Source organism: Myxine glutinosa, chromosome 6, assembly GCF_964187855.1.
Source record: "Myxine glutinosa chromosome 6, kmMyxGlut1.1, whole genome shotgun sequence".
Lineage (NCBI taxonomy): Eukaryota > Metazoa > Chordata > Myxini > Myxiniformes > Myxinidae > Myxine > Myxine glutinosa.
In genome coordinates, this window is record NC_136266.1 from 91796653 (window position 1) to 91814404 (window position 17752).

The 17752-nt window shown below is 44.1% G+C and overlaps 1 protein-coding gene across 1 annotated transcript in view; it reads right to left on the reverse strand.

The window, feature by feature from the left end:
- Nucleotides 1–289: 289 nt before the first annotated feature.
- The window catches only part of LOC137430074 (uncharacterized), a 36064-nt gene continuing 18601 nt past the window's right edge, over nt 290–17752 (reverse strand). The window contains exons 4-7 of the mRNA XM_068120597.2: nt 17518–17656; nt 17097–17355; nt 3480–3600; nt 290–790 (exon numbers count right to left, since the gene is read on the reverse strand). Coding sequence (XP_067976698.2) covers nt 750–790; nt 3480–3600; nt 17097–17355; nt 17518–17656 — 560 coding nt within the window. The 3' untranslated portion in view covers nt 290–749. The remainder of the gene's footprint in view (nt 791–3479; nt 3601–17096; nt 17356–17517; nt 17657–17752) is intronic.

Genomic DNA, 17752 nt, shown 5'->3' on the forward strand with positions numbered 1-17752 from the left:
TAAGGTAGTACGATAAGGTACACTCCATACAGAAGGATGATATGGGAAATACTTTTGAGAACCAAGGCCTTCACGTGGCACGTCGCACTATCAAATGACAAGGAAATGATCGAATATCTAGTAATTTAAACAATGTGGGGGAAATCAACTTTACCCCATACCAGGAAAAGTGGGAAAAGCCTTTACCCCATACTTTACCCCATACCCAAAGCAATGAGACATTCAATATGATTAACGAAGCCATCATTGCAAGCACAGGAAAATATACAAACTCTCACTGAGACTTGGGCATGAATAACTAACATCAATTTATTGATGATGATTAAACAAGAAAGAGAACATCAGTGTGGATTGAGGTTACAGGACAATGCAAGATAAAGAAAAAGTGTGGGTAGAACGAGATAAAATACAGTTTGTAGAACTGTATTTAGTTGAACCTGCATTTGAACAGAATGAGGTGTAAAAGGACAAGCATTAATCGAACAACTTGGGATGGTGAAGTTCTTGCCAATTGCGGCAATCTCGTTCACGACAGGTGCGAATTTTGATGCCAAAGGGTAAATACAATCAATAAACTGTTGTGAGCAATTCCAGAATGTCTATTTTGCATTTTATACATACAGTACTTTTCCTGTTGCTAGTTCTCAAAATTAATTTACAAAAATACGTTTACATGGCACACATCTCTCAAGTGCATTATTAGCTCCCCTGGGTTTCCTCTATGAACCCTACCTGCCAGAATTTTTGCATTATTTGGTCGAGTTCAGGAATAACTCAATGTAACGATGCCCTGAAAAGTAAAAACACAGGGATAAGGGGAGTGGGGAAAAAAGTGAAATTCCAGTCACGTGTAATGTTAGATACTTGAATTAGTTTAGGTTACCAACAAATTAAACCAAATCATAATGCAATCATACCCTAGACGCCTAGAGCCTAGACAAACACTTCGTCGTAAATATGATACTTATCCTACCTAGTGCATCACAAAATAAAATAAAACGATAAAAAGGATAGTATCATTCTCGTAGTGTTCGTGTGTTTACAGTGTTCATCGGTCAATACTATTTATTATTTATGTCAATACTATTACGGTATAAGGGGTACGTATTAGCTAGAATATTAAGTTAGCGTGGTCAGTGGAGGATAGAACATATTCAGTAACCGGGGACCACTTCGAATGAAGTTATCCTGTTCTTATGTACGCCATTTCTGTAACTAATAGTGTTTTGCAGGGTGGGGAAGGTAGCACCATGCCCAAGCTCCAACCTGGAGGACCAGTTGCTGTCCTTAGTCTGGCCCTTCACCTGAAACCTAACCGGCTTGGTTAAATCTGCCAGGGGCCAGAGCCCCTGCCGGCATAGCTCTCTGGATCCCCAAGGCATGCAAGCCCCCTTCACCCCCAACCACATCAAGTTGACAACAAATAGGGGGGAGGGGAGGGTTTTGGGGTATAGCTGTGGTTTAACCTCCAAGGTTTGAGCACTCTAGTCGTTTTCAAAATTATTTTGCATTTGAACTACAAACTTTGATGATTTCTTGCATGACTGACCTGCAAGCAATCACCTTGCCCTGACTTTGTTAAAATGCAGCCTTATGTCCTATTTGGACGAAGAGGATAAGTAAGTAAGTAGTATGTATGCCATGACGGAGCTTGGTGCTCCTCCACACTTGCTTGGAGCTCTCGTACCTATTGACGCTCTCAGCATCCGCTTGGTGGTCCTCCTCGTTTGCTTCATGAACGTTCTCAGCGCCTGCCTCGCGCCCTCAGCATTCTGCCTTGCGAAAGGCCTCACGACACGGAATGCAGGAACGGCTGAACCATCCACAGACACCACAAAAAAATGACACGTCCTCTCTCTGGATCCTTAACAGAACCAGACTCTGAGGTGCCTCACGTCAATACAGCTGCCAGATAAGTCACTGAAGTGTGCAGGAGCGGGGCCTATTCGCCTCCTCGATGCCGGAATGTCGGTTATTGCAGCGCTGGTGAAGTGATTATTTGGTTGAAGTATGGAAGGTTGGTTTGGGAATGGCACAATGGGGAAGTTCTCTCTACAATCGCAACACATTCCCCTTTCCCCTGATATGAGGATGGATAACCTACTTAAACAATCACTATGGAAATATCTAAACTCCAGGTGTTACGTGCTCCTCCCCAACCCCCAGTCACGGTGTACCTCCGAGCCCCGAGAGGAGTCACGGCAGAAAAATGTGTTATTCTGTATGTCAAAGATCAATGGTGAAGCCACACCAATTGTTACCAACAAACAAATATTGTATTAAGATCACACAAGAATAACTGTACAACAACAATAGTAATCAATTGTACAACCAACATATATTTCCTATGATGGTACCATCAGGTTCGTACAATATAACTCACTGTGCTCCAAGTGAGCGAAAAGAAGAACATTCCCCAATGTCTCTATTTCGGCATCAAGCCCAAGTCGATCCGCTCCAGCGATCGTCAGAACGATGTCCAATCGAGACCAGAATCCCGTTCGGATGACAGTCACGTGGCCAAAGCTGCGCAAAGGTGCCCTCAAGGCGACTGGGAAATTCAAAGGCGCCCTCCAGGCGACTGGGAAATCAGACCCTCAGGTATGGACGTTTCACGGCTCCAAATCGGCGAACCGCAGATTTACCTTCAAAATCCACGTTACACACACACACACACACACACCAGATAAACATCTGGATGCGGTGAAAATGGTTGAAGCGAAGCGAAAAACCTTGCGCGATGCGCAAAGCGCGCGAGTCAAAATGGTCGACGGCCCGTTCGAGGCGTAACGGCACGACGATGATTCTCCTCGGAATCAACCGCCAAAACCTAACACGCAGGTTGATCTGTCACAGCGATAACAACTCTGTCGCAAGAATCCCTTTCCCGGGAAACCCGAAGTTCGCTCGTGACCTCCGTTCGTCAACGTTTGCTCCAGACCTCGAAGGAGCTAGGCTTCTTCTCCGACTCACTCGCTCCGCCTTCTCCTCCTCCTCCTCCTCTTCGTCGTCATTCGGTTCCGGTTTCATTTAAAACATTGACTTTTTTACCTTTTGAAAATAGTAACCTCTATCTCCCTTAAACGACAACAATAATAGTACATGGAATCAAAAATGTTTACAGTGGATGAAAGCCACAACAACGGAAGTGACGAATCCGTAACACAGGGTTATTTTATGTGTTGGATGAAACTCCCTGGGGTCTTTTCCATAACTGCAACAATATATAGTTCATCACTGATGGAATCAACTTTTTCAAAGCATCACTCTTGCTCTTATCTGACAGCTAGTTGACCCAGTACAGTATCTTGCCGATTGACCCTTGAGAGCGCATAAGTTATGACTTTTCCTTCATTCCTAAACGACCACAAAGCCATTAGAAATGGCACATGCATAACAATAGTCATATTCTCAATCCCTGCGGTTTTTTAGCTTAAATAATAAAGCAGTCATCACGACAATTCAAAACCATCTCTTACCTATATAATGGTGTTGGCGCTCCATCGCTTGGATAGCATCTTCGCGGCATGCAAAGTGAGCAGCAGCTTCTCCAGGACGAGAGTCAATTGTAATGTTCACGAGCTTGAGTGGGTGGAAAAACTACAACCAAAGAAGAGGTGGAGGGGAACAATTCACTACACATTGTATTACTAAACTCGCAAAAGTATCCGGGTGTTGCCGGGCTATGCAGAGTCGCTTTGTGAAGGGAATACGAAGAAGGGGGGAGGAGGGAAAGAGGAGGGGGCATAGAGAGGAGGGGGGGGGGAAGAGAAGAGGGATGAGGAGGTGTGAGGGTAGAGGGGGAGAAGAAGGGAGAGGGAAGAAGGTGAGTGGGTAGGGTGAGGGGAGAGAGGGCAGGGGAGTGGGAGGAGAGGGGAGGGGATGAAGAAAGGGGTGGGAGAAGAGGGGAGATAGTGAGGAAGGGGAAGGAGAAAAAAAACAAAAACGAGAAAGGTGAGTGGAAGAGGTTAGCAAATATAATGATATGTTATGCTTAATGAACACACACGCCTCGTTTTTTTTCATTTCTGTTCCTCACAATTCTGTTCCTCACAATTCTGTTCCTCACAATTCTATCTCACACACACACACACACACACACACACACACACACACACACACACACACACACACACACACACACACACACACACACACACCCTCCTGTACGAGCGTATGAGTGAACCAAGGCAACGTGACCCTATTCAAAATTCCATTGCAGTAAAGCATAAACACGCATAAAGTACATCAACACGCCAATCCCCACGGTTTATCTTGAATTTGAAACAGGCCTTTGTTCCATTGGTGTACTTTCTACTTTTAAAGGAAGGAAATAAATGAAATTGACTATAAGCATAGCAGGAGGAGGGCCACGTTCTTTGAATTCAATTTTTAATTTGATACATTTCTCCTTCCTCACTCGGAGATTTTTATTCTACGACAGCAGGGAACCCTTTGGAATAGCGCATGATGGACATGGAAGGAGCACACAACTGTATACAGTAATACCTCCTATAACGCTGTTTAGTTATAGGGCTCTTCATCCTGGGTGTAATTACTATACATGTACTTAGCACTGGTAAAATAAAAAAAGAAAAGAAATCAACGTGCTGTGGAGGAGACGGAAGACGAAACCAAGGGAACTCAACCTAGAAGGCAATTGACGACAGCCATGTTACCAGAGGGCGCCGCCAAGATCAACCAGATCAACGAGATCCTCGACATTTGGTCTAAGAACGATCTTGACTGGGAACGCATCAGCGCTGTCAAGAGAGGTGTTCTGGCAGATATCGCTTGCTACCAGGAAATTATTTGGGAGAAGAAACAACGGTCAAGGCAGCCTACACTAGATTCCTTCTTCAACATGAAGCCTGCAGTCCCAAAGGATGAGTCACAAGCTGGCTTATCCTCCCTGGAGTAGCCCCTCCCATTGTCTTGTCGCTCTCTTGCAGGAGGATTTTAAATCATCATCACTAAACACTAACTCTATATTATAAAATACTTCAATACTTCTTTTCAAGTGTGCAGGCAGTATCAATGATATCAGTGCTATTACCGATACCCCAATGAAGCCCTCATATGTCACTCATGTGTAAGAAATGGTGATACTGTGAACACATCACCATTGCAACAGTTATAATTACCTCCTATAGAGATGTTTCACACAGAGATCCGTTTCCAGGAACATATCCACAGTGTTATATGAGGTATTCCTGCATCGTAAAGCAATATAATTACAATATAAATGTTTTGGGGGCAACTACACATGCATTGAGACCACTTTGTGCTAATGTGCATCCTACTGTTTTTGAAAAAAAAACGTTAACACCCATACCTTCAGCTAGCTCATTCACAAGATCCTTGCTGGATCATCTATCACCCACAGAACATACCTTGAGGTACTTAATAGGCTTGGGCGAAATAATCGATTCCCCAGTGAGAATCAGTTTCCTCCATCTGAAACAGGAATCACAGCCTAAAGTATACAGAGCTTATTAGCCGCATGTAACGGTTCCAAGTCTCCAGAGTCGATTCCCACTGTGCCTTATCTCACTTTGTCCATCGAAAATCTGTCCGTTTGTTCAGCAAATTACATCAAAAGCTTCTCCTGTCATCTATATAACTAGGGCATGCCCGTACTATATCTATATCTAAAATTATATCCCCCCCCCTCTATTTACATGAAATGGTTTGGTCCAAAGCGAACGGCTTGCGAGTACGGTGACAATCCCCCCCCCTCTATTTACATGAAATGGTTTGGTCCAAAGCGAACGGCTTGCGGAGTTTGGTAAAGAAATCGCCATAGCGTGCACAAACGCGCAGGAAAGCGAAAGAATCGCAAATTAGTTTTAATTAGTTTGAAAACATAGTTTAACGCCAACATAGTTTGCCAACGTGAAATAAATGAATACGCTCTCAAATGTGCCGTCCGAGGCAGAGTCTGTTCGCCACGTTCGGCACACGTGATAGCTCGCTGCTCTCTGATTGGTTGAATCGTTTTTTGGACATAGCTCGGTAACTACTTGTCCGATTAATATGAAACCTTGAAAAGGCACATCCTCGGGTCCCCAGCAATATACCTGGCAAGTTTAAAGTATATCGGACCCGTGGTTGTCGAGAAACAGCGGTCACAGACAAACAAACATACACACAGAGATTACTGGAATTATAGATAGACTAGGGCATTGCCCGTACGTGGGTGCCCGTTCCTTGCCAAAAAAAAAAAAAAACGCTACCCGTACGCTCTACCCCGCCCGTACGCCCGTAAACAAAAAATAACAACGCTCTTCGCTTCCGCCCTTCGCTCTGACTGAATTGGGAGAAATAATGCGCATAAGAAATCGAATTACGTACCGTAATGGCGGTCAGCTCGTAACGCGCACACTGTCCGGAAGTTCGCATATCGCATATCTATCTATCTATCTATTAATGCCCATTTATTCAATTATCGCCAACGTATTTTGGCTTTTTGCAATTTAATCGCAAGGAAAAGTAGAAAGAGAAGAGGGAAAAAAAGAAAAGCCTTGCCTTGCTGCAAACAGCTGCTGCAAACAACAACAACATGGAAGGCTGCACTGTCCGGAAGTTGGCATATCGCAGTTACGATTATTTTAGTGTTAATGGCCAATTATTCAATTAGCGCCAACGTATTTTGGCTGTTTGCAATTTAATCGCAAGGAAAAGTAGAAAGAGAAGAGGGAAAAAAAGAAAAGCCTTGCATTAACGCATTAACGCTTGCATTGCATTAACGGTTCGGCACACGTGATAGCTCGCTGCTCTCTGATTGGTTGAAGCGTTTTTTGGACATAGCTCGGTAGGTACTTGTCCGATTAATTACAAACCTTGAAAAGGCACATCCTCGGGTCCCCAGCAATATACCTGGCAAGTTTCAAGTATATCGGACCCGTGGTTGTCGAGAAACAGCGGTCACAGACACACAGACACACAGACAGACACACAGAGATTGCTGGAATTATAGATAGATAATAGCGTAAGGACTCGACTTTGTTATCCCTTTTACGCCGCACCCAGTGACCCGATGCCCACGGCACGAATGGATTTACGATCTACGAACCGCGCTCTTTGTTTATCACGTACAGCCATACTCGAAAAATCTGAATTAGCCGACGTTGGGGCCCAAAAGCATCTGATTAACTGCCGATACGACGCCATCTTATTGGCGTCTGCTGGGTGAAGGCGAAGCAAGCCGTCCGCTGATTGGACAGTCGAAGGCGACAGCAAGCCGTCCACTGAGTGGACAATCCTGAGCATGCATTTGTGCCGATGTCGTCGATCGCGGTGTACGCTCACCTCATCAGGTGGGTTTACATTAATTTCTAAACATTCCGTAAACTGGGTATCTATTTGCCTGCTCCTGTCTTCTCCCACGGCCAGTTATATGTGGCATGTTCAAGAGCACGGTCGTTCAAAGATGTGTATATCAAGGTTGATAATACGAGTACGCAAGGAGTCTTCAGAGGCTTGACTATTACCCCAAACATTGTTTATCCAGAAGTTTAAAAATAATTTCAACCTCTGATACTGCGTTCATTGTATTATATTCCAACTGCTCTGCCTTGACATTGACGCTTACCAATGCGCCAGTATGGGGCTAATTCCAGTCGATTTACTAATCCGTTCATTTTTTAAAAGTCTATGGTTCTACTGCTGTTCCTTTCCATTGACACATACCACTGCGCCAGTGTGGCCAGAGTGGTGCTATGCCGATTCCTATTACGAATCCATTCATTTTTCAAAAGTATATCGTAGCGTTGTCATTTAAGTAGATTGCAATAAATATGTTGTTCATATACGCACTCTTCATTCTCATCTTTCTTCCTAACTCTTACTCGGACAAGCAAATCCCCTATGCCATCCAGAATGGTACACTCTATCCAAACACCACATCCTTCCTTCCGTGGATGTTCCATGGGTTTCGGCTAGTCTATATAATAATAGCGTAAGGACTCGACTTTGTTATCCCTTTTACGCCGCACCCAGTGACCCGATGCCCACCGCACGAATGGATTTACAATCTACGAACCGCACTCTTTGTTTATCACGTACAGCCATACTCGAAAAATCTGAATTAGCCGACGTTGGGGCCCAAAAGCATCCGATTAACTACCGATACGACGCCATCTTACGACGCCATCGTATTGGCGTCTGCTGGGCGAAGGCGAAGCAAGCCGTCCGCTGATTGGACAGGCGAAGGCGAAAACAAGCCGTCCACTGAGTGGACAATCCAGAGCATGCATTTGTGCCGGTGTCGGCGATCGTTGTTCACATACGCACTCTTCATTCTCATCTTTCTTCCTAACTCCCCTATGCCCTATGCAAATCCCCTATGCCATCCATAATGGTACACTCTATCCATACACCACATCCTCCCTTCCGTGGATGTTCCACGGGTTTCGGTTAGTTCTTTATAATACTCTAATAATTTATAATAACTTATACTTTTTATACTTTACAACTTTTTAAAAATAACTTTATACTTTTTATAATACTTTATTCTTTATAATTGTTTATTCTTTAGAAAACAGCCAAAGACAAGTCCGTTTTTGTGTGTCTACTTTTTTGCCTTCGCCACCGAATGGAGGTTATGTTTTCACTCGTCTGTCTGTTTGTTTGTTCGTTTCTGAAAAAGAATATCTCAAAAAGTTGTGGAGTGTGGACGGATTCGGACGAAATTTGGCGGAGACGTAGTGTATGTGACAAGAACGAAGTTATTAGATTTTGGTGACTATTTAGATTCGGATCTGGCTAGTAGAATTTTAAAAGTGATTCTTTACCATCGGGAGATAGGGCAGAAAACGATATATAGCAGGATATCTCAAAAAGTTGTGGACGGATTTGGACGAAACTTAGTGGATAGATTGGTTGTGTGACAATGACAAATACTCGATTTTGGTGATGATCTGAATATGGATTTGGATATGAGAATTATTTAATTTTTAAAGTGATTCTTCACCATTCAGAGATCAGGTGAAAAGCGATATATAACATATTTTTAAAAGTTGCAGATGGATTTTTTTTCTTTTTGTATACAAGATCGAGGCTCATGAAAGAGCTAACATTAATCACACAGAAAGACAAACCGACACATAAAACATATAACATGGGGAGCGGTAGACAAGATGGGGAGAGAGGGGGAAGGACACAAACACAACATTTGAGAGCAGGGACATCGAGAGATCTGTGGGAGGGAGAGGGCTTTGGGGGGGGGGCATGGGAAGGGGGGGTGGGAGAGGTATAAAACATATGGACACTGCCAGGACTTCCAGGAAAGAAGTTGGAATTTCAAACAAGGTGGATCTGGGGTGAATTAGTGGGGGTAGAAAAGATCAAGGTCTTGGATGGGGGAAGATAAGATATGGTGGTGAACAGCTGTTTTAAAGACCTGGAGGGAGGAGTGGGATTGAAGGGAGTGTGGGAGTTTGTTCCAGAGGCGGGAGAAAAGAGGAATGAAAGAGTAGCGTAAGGAGCATAGATTTTGGCAGTTCAACCATAAGAGGGTTGCTGGCAGATCTTGTGCGACCTGTATAAAGTAGGAAGTCTAGTAGGAAGACTAGGTCCCCCTGCACCCCCCGGAGATATACTTCTAATCAGTGTTTCTAGATTGGAAAAAATGTGTAGAAAATGACTAGCTATGGCCCCAAGCTGAAAAAATGTCCCACATACCATTTTTATGCAAATTACTGCTGCCATTATCAAAAAAACGATTTTTGACATATCTCAGCCAATATTGCAGATAATTGAAAAATGAAGGTGTCTAGACCCATGTTTTGAAGGGCATAGATCATGATAGAACTATTCATAACATGATTACATGTGTCTATGGTATACTAGTATGCATATTAATGCTGTAATTACAAAATAATCAGTTTTACAAATGATAAGGATACGTTAATACTGCAGATAACTTAACATGGTACATAAGGGGTCTAAACCCAGGTATTTTCAAGGTTAAATGTCAACAAGATGCTCCTGAGTCTTGCATAGGGGCGGGACATTGGCAGTAACATTGGTACCACTCAACTTTTCTTCCCACCATTGACTTTGTATTGCGAGAGATTTTCACTTGCTTATTTAAAGGTTTCTCACCCAGCCCACGTAAAATCTACCAACTCCTGCTGTTAACTCCCAAACATATTTTTTTATGTTATCCAATCACAGTGCAGAAATGACAGACTAGAGATCCAAATTAGTGCTGCTATAGCTGCCATTTTACATTTCCATCCATGTAACATGCGCGCTCGCGCGCTCGTATCAATTGGTAATGTCGCGCGCTCGTATCAATTGGTAACGTTGATGTTATTGAATACCTCAGTTGAAAGTTCAGTCTTCCATTCCATCTGTGTGTTGTTCTTGGTATTCATCCTCCAATCTAGCCAGGTAAGATGCTAACTATAATGTTACTCACACTCTTGACTTCAGTTTCTGCATGAAATCATAAACAGGCAGAATAACAGCTGAGCCAGCTAGCACCATGTTAGCTAACGTTAAAGCTAGCCTCATCTATGTACAGTATGTTCCTAATGTCGGTGTAACTTAAACTTTTGTTAATGCCAAACATGAGACATATCTGTTGACTTCTGTATATGAATTGAACCAGAAAGAGGCACGACAGCTGAGCTAGCTACAGTAACTTAGCACAATGTTTCATTGGCCTAGATAGCTAACGTTAGTGTGGAAGAATTTAGATGTTTTAGCTATTAGCACTTTTGATGCCACTAAACATGGTTTAGTCAGCTAAAAAGTACCCTAGTGTAGAACATGACTCAGAACCTCTGTTACCTCACTGAAAACTCAGAGCCTCCTTTCACAGGCACTTTTAACATCATTCGTGATTTCTTATTTGTCATTTAACAGTGATGGTAGACATCGACAGCAAGCATGCCCAAAAGAAAACGGAGTGTAGAACCTGCAGCCCAAAGCTCTCCTCCTACATGCATCCTTCATGTACCATCCATGTCTGATCATGGGGATTTCACGCCCCTCCGTAAAATTAAAGGATCTGCTTCAGAAAAACTGCAACTGCTTCAAAAGATCCGGGATAGACGTCTCAACCAACCGCATGACTCCCCATGTCGTATGCAATCAGTATGTGATCAGATCCCGGCAACTCTTCCTGATGACCTAGAAAGAGTAGGATATCACAGCAAGTGTTATAAGCACTTTGTCCGCCACTTTCATCGTCTGGGAGATGATACAGAACCAGGGCCATCAACCTCATCATGGCATCACTCTCCTCGTAAACCAGGAGGTTCTGCTGAACCCATCTTCCCGCCAGAGTGTATATTTTGTGAGAAAGTTGAGACCAAAGATGCTCATCGCAATACTGAGAGGCCTACAACCTTCCCATCCTTTAAAAACAAAGAAAATGCATGGGAGCAAATCGAAACACGGGCTGAGAAAATGGGTCTCTATCGACTCCATCGAAAGGTGAAAAACAAAGACCTCTTTGCATGTGAGGCCAAACACCATCCGTCATGTTTTAAAGCTTTCCGCACAGCATTCTACAACTATGAGCGTGCGATTCACAGAGCCGAAGCACCAAAGGAGCAGGCTTGCATGTCAGCCGCCCATGAAAAGGCATTCAACTCAGTACTGGAACACATTCAAACCCAGGTCATCCAGCAGAATAAAGTTCTACAGCTTTCTTCCTTGCGCTTGCTCTATGTCGAGGAACTGAAACTGAATGGATATGAGAACTCAAATTATCGGTCAGAGAAACTACTGAAACGCCTACAGAATGACCCAATCAAGGAGCATATCCACTTCACGAAGGTTGATCATGACAAATGTGATGTCATTTCTTTCTGGCTTGTGCACAGCTCAAACATAACAGTTTCCAATGCTCTCGCACGAGCATTCACACTCGGAAGCACAAACAAGAACCAAAATGTTGCCCTCCAACTTCGCCAGGGTATTCTACAGGCTTTCAGAGAGTGTAAAGACCAACCATGGCCACCAACAGCTGAAGACATGGAGCTCAATCCTGAAGACATCCTACCTCCAGACCTTGTCCGCTTTCTCAGCGTGCTAATGACTGGCAAGGAGGGCATCGAGACAGAAAAGGTGAAGCGTCTGGTCTTCTCCATTGGACAAGATCTGTGCCGTGCAGTGTCAGATGGAAAATGGAAGTTACCAAAGCACATTCTCCTCTGTGTGACTGTAAGGCACCTGTTCCGAAGCAAACAGCTCACCACAATACTACACAGGCTTGGACACTCTGAGAGCTACGATTTCGCCTTGGAGTTGGAAACTGCTCTCGCCAAGGTCCTGGATGAAGTCTCAACTTATCGTACACCACAAATTGTGACAGGAGAGGGCAACCTTGTATTCCACTGTGAGTGGGACAACTTGAATAAAACCACTACCAGTGTGCACGGCAGCAACATTGTAAACAGTGCTGGAGGAATCATGGTGCAGGAGGTCAAGCCCGGGTTCGAGAGCAGCAAGGACCGAATGCTACCTACCATCAATAGGTCACAACAGCGTAGCCTGAAGGTCGACACACCAAAAACTCTCCCACCCTTGCACTTTACTCGCGTTGGCCCGAAGTTCCCTGAAGGCTCATCATTCACACCGCCAGCAGAGAATGACACAGTCTATGCCACTACGATGCAAGAGTACTACATCTGGCTCTTCATCAGATACATCGGAAGCTGTGGCCTGCAGCCTGTGCCTGGGCTAGGGGGTTTCACCTCTGCAACTGGTTCTCCCCCACCCAGCAAATCAACAGTCGACTACTGCACGCCTATCCACCAACCGATCACAGACAACGCAGTTGTTCGTGAGCTACTGAAGCGTTCCGAGGCAGCAACTGCTGAGGTGGGTCAGAGATGGGTCCTGAATACATTTGATCTGGGTGTCTGCATGAAAGCCCTTCCCATCATCTGGCGCTGGCCAAATGAATTTGCTAGTCATGTAGTAACGATTGGACCCTTCCACACATCCATGAACTACATCGGGATGCTCACTGGACACAAGATGCGTGGTTCTGGATATGCAGAGATTCTCTTTGAGGCACAACTAGTAACAAGTGGATCTCTCAAAGGTGTTCTCAGTGGAAAGGCCTACGCAAAGTCCCTCTTTTGCCTCAAAACAGTGTGTGAGGCAATGGAGAGGCTGTTGATGGAGAGATTCACTGAGGAGGAGAACATCATGATCTCTGACCCTGCTGTGCTTCTCAGAATGACCCAGTCTTGCAACCGAGAGCACCTCGATGAAGCCCTCAAAGACCCCTCAACTCTACTCCTCATCAAAAAGTACCATGCCTTTGAGGAAAAGGTGCGCAAGGGCCACCTGGGGAAGACAGCTGCCTTCTGGATGTTCTGGATGTTCTTCTAATTAGCATACTAGTATACCATAGACACATGTAATCATGTTATGAATAGTTCTATCATGATCTATGCCCTTCAAAACATGGGTCTAGACACCTTCATTTTTCAATTATCTGCAATATTGGCTGAGATATGTCAAAAATCGTTTTTTTTATAATGGCAGCAGTAATTTGCATAAAAATGGTATGTGGGACATTTTTTCAGCTTGGGGCCATAGCTAGTCATTTTCTACACATTTTTTCCAATCTAGAAACACTGATTAGAAGTATATCTCCGGGGGGTGCAGGGGGACCTAGTCTTCCTACTAGACTAGTAGGAATATTTGGGGGACAAAGCACAGAGAGAGCTGGGGGAGCAAGGCCGGAGAGGAGTCGGTAGAAGACAGACGGTAGAAGACAGATTTGGACGAAACATGGGGGCTGAGTTGGTTAGGTGACAAGAACAAGCCAGTAAGATTTTGGTTCAGGTCCGAATCCAAATCCGGCCTATCAGTGGGATACAAAACATAAACTGTTCAGCCTGGCAGAGGTATGCGATCTACCGAGTGCCGTTCGAGTTCAAGCTGTGAAGCAAATGAGCAGACATGTACTCACGAACTGTGTACATGTGGGTCAGACTTCTTCCGGGATTCGACAAACAGCGTTAGCCTATTATATCTGTATAGAATCTATCTATAATTCCACTAATCTCTGTGTGTGTGTATGTTTGTATGTTTGTATGTTTGTATGCGACCGCTGTTTCTCGACAACCACGGGTCCGATATACTTGAAACTTGCCAGGTATATTGCTGGGGACCCGAGGATGTGCCTTTTCAAGGTTTGAAATTAATCGGACAAGTAGTTACCGAGCTATGGCGATTTAGCCGTTCGCCGTTCGCTTTGGCGTTGCGAATGGACCAAACCATTTCATGTAAATAGAGGGGGGGGGGGGGGGGGGGTTCTGTGGTCGTTGCGAATGGACCAAACCATTTCATGTAAATAGAGGGGGGGGGATTGTCACCGTACTCGCAAGCCGTTCGCCGTTCGCTTTGGCGTTGCGAATGGACCAAACCATTTCATGGACCAAACCATTTCATGTAAATAGAGGGGGGGGGGATTGTCACCGTACTCGCACCCACGTACCCACGTACCCACGTACGGGCATTGCACCCACGTACGGGCATGCCCTAGTCTATCTATAATTCCACTAATCTCTGTGTGTGTGTATGTTTGTATGTTTGTATGCGACCGCTGTTTCTCGACAACTACCGGTCCGATATACTTGAAACTTGCCAGGTATATTGCTGGGGACCCGAGGATGTGCCTTTTCAAGGTTTGAAATTAATCGGACAAGTAGTTACCGAGCTATGGCGATTTAGCCGTTCGCCGTTCGCTTTGGCGTTGCGAATGGACCAAACCATTTCATGTAAATAGAGGGGGGGGGGTTCTGTGGTCGTTGCGAATGGACCAAACCATTTCATGTAAATAGAGGGGGGGGATTGTCACCGTACTCGCAAGCCGTTCGCCGTTCGCTTTGGCGTTGCGAATGGACCAAACCATTTCATGAACCAAACCATTTCATGTAAATAGAGGGGGGGGGGGGGGGATTGGCACCGTACTCGCACCCACGTACCCACGTACCCACGTACGGGCATTGCACCCACGTACGGGCATGCCCTAGTATTGTGAAATTCCAAAATAATCATACGTTTTAATAGCAAAGATATTGCGGGATATTTATTAACAGCAAATAAAAGTCCTGAGCAATTGAGGATTGGTCTGTTGCCTTATACACCGACCAGGTAAACTGCGTTAAATTTCTAAAATCTAATTGAAAAAAATTACAATTTCTCCAGAGATTTGGATTAATTTGAAGAAACTTTTACTTCTTTTTTTTCTCTCTCCAGGAGCATTTCCGTATTTTAGGGTGGGACAGAGACGGACGACAGCATTGGCTTTTTCCCGGTGCAGCAAAAATAGACATACTTGGATGAAAGTAGTTGAGCAGGTTGGGTGTGTGACAAGGACGAATTGATTTTATTTTGGTAAAGATCTGGATCCAGAATCTCCCAAGCCTAGTACTTAACATCACATTTGGAGAGTTTAGGCTTTCTTTCTCAACCTCTTATGTTGAGAAAAGCATCAGTTTCATGGATCCGGCTCTTCAGTCTTGCATACAGCTCCTGCTGAAACATGAATCTGGCTGCAATCTGCCACATGGAATAGCCTTCACGAGCTAAGACTGATTTCTACACACTTGTTATGTGATACATCCCATGAGCCATAGCATTCACCACACAATAATGATGTTGCCACCTCTACCTTTAACCTTTATCATCCTTCTGCAGGTGGAGCATTTTCTGATTGCTTGCATGACAACCAATCACAATGTATGATATCAACACATGATTTTACTACGGAACATTTTATCTTACACAAATGAGAGCGATTCTGTGACGTCACATGACATTTGCATTTTACACCCGGTTTATCTCCGTTTAGTAATCATTTCCAATACTGATTTGCGTTTCCAAGCACAATCTATATTTCCTACGTGCCACCATTATATCTGAATACTGATATTCCCCAACCGTGAGAGCACCAACCATCACTGCAACCAACACTCCACCGATCTGGGCTTTATGACAGAGTGACCAGACGGAAGCCAAACAGTTCAATATTGGTTTCATCAGACCACAGAATCTTGTTTCTCACAGTCTGAGAGTCCTTTAGGTGCTTTTTTGCAAACTCCAAGTGGGCTTTCATGTGTTTTTCACTGAGGAGAGGCTTCCGTCTGGCCAATCTGCCATAAAGCCCAGATCGGTGGAGTGTTGCAGTGATGGTTGTCCTTCTGGAAGTTTCTCCCATCTCCACACAGGATCTCTGGAGCTTAGCCAGTCACCTTCGGGTTCTTGGTCACCTCTCTTACCAAGGCCCTTCTCCCCCGATTGCTCAGTTTGGCCGGGCGGCCAGCACTAGGAAGAGTCCTGGTTGTTCCAAACTTCTTCCATTTAAGAACTATGGAGGCCACTGTGCTCTTGGGAACCTTCAATGCAGCAGAGATTTTATTGTAGGCTTCCCCAGATCTGTGCCTCGACACAATCCTGTCTCTTTGCTCTGCAGGCAGTTCCTTCGACCTCATGGCTTGGTTTTTGCTCTGATATGCATCGTCAGCTGTGAGACCTTATATAGACAGGTGTGTGCCATTCCAAATCATGTCCAATCAATTGAATTTACCACAAGTGGACTCCAATCAAGGTGTAGAAACATCTCAAAGATGATCAAGAGAAATGGGAGGCACCTGAGCTAAATTTCAAGTGTCATAGCAAAGGGTATGAATACTTTTGTCAATGTAGTTTTTCAGTTTTTTCTTTTTAATAAATTTGCAAAAAACTTTCTAAAATCCTGTTTTCTCTTTGTCATTATGGGGTATTGAGTGTAGATTGATGAGGGAAAAAATGAATTTAAACGATTTCAGCATAAGGCTGCAACATAACAAAATGTGAAAAAAGTGAAGGGGTCTGAATACTTTCTGAATGCACTGTAAGTAGCCAGACAGGCAGAAAAATTGAACCAATTGCTTAATCTTGCTTTTTGCTTCGCACACGTGGGGTAATAAGGACTTTCGAAATATGAGGTAGTTAGAACATTAAAATAGGTGAAAGAAAACAAGGTAGATTGATGGTCTGCTAAATATTTAACTGCATGCTTTCAAAGATAGTAGGTTGGGGGTAAACAGACCAGAAGGCTGGGTAACATGTCCCACCTTTACGATGTCTTTTTCATTTGAGGAAAATGGCAGGCCTCTCATGTGGACCACATTGCTTTTCTTGACAGCAGATGAGTGAGGGACATGTGCTGATGGGAAAGAATCACGTGCAGATGGGAGAGAGTCCCGTGCAAATGGGCGAGACGCCTGCAAGCGGGAATCAATTTCTGTTGGAAGTGGTGCTTTGGTGGCTAAGTGACGCTCTTCATTTATCAGTGATTTATCTTGAGGGTTACAGGGAAACACCTCAATAAACCTAGCAAGATGGAAGAAACAAAAACAATGAGTGTATTTTGCCCAAAACAAACACACTTGCCGAAAATGTTTGGCAAAATGAAATTAATACTTTATGAACACCATATAGCACAGGCAACCAAATTCTCAGTATAACGAGTGTATGAACACAAAGAAAACACACCGACTGCCCATAAAATCTCCGTGACGAGCCAGAGCCTTTCGAGCTTCAACTCGGTTCTCAACAGCCACAAGAGCAACTCCCTTTGGCTTTCCATCCTCCTTTCTGCACATACGGATTCCGTGAGGAAGGATTCGCAGACCTGGACAAATTATATGAATAAGAAAAGGATAAAAATGCAGAAGCAGTGATTGTCTTGGTAATGTTATCAAAACTCAACATCAATAAAATGAAAAAA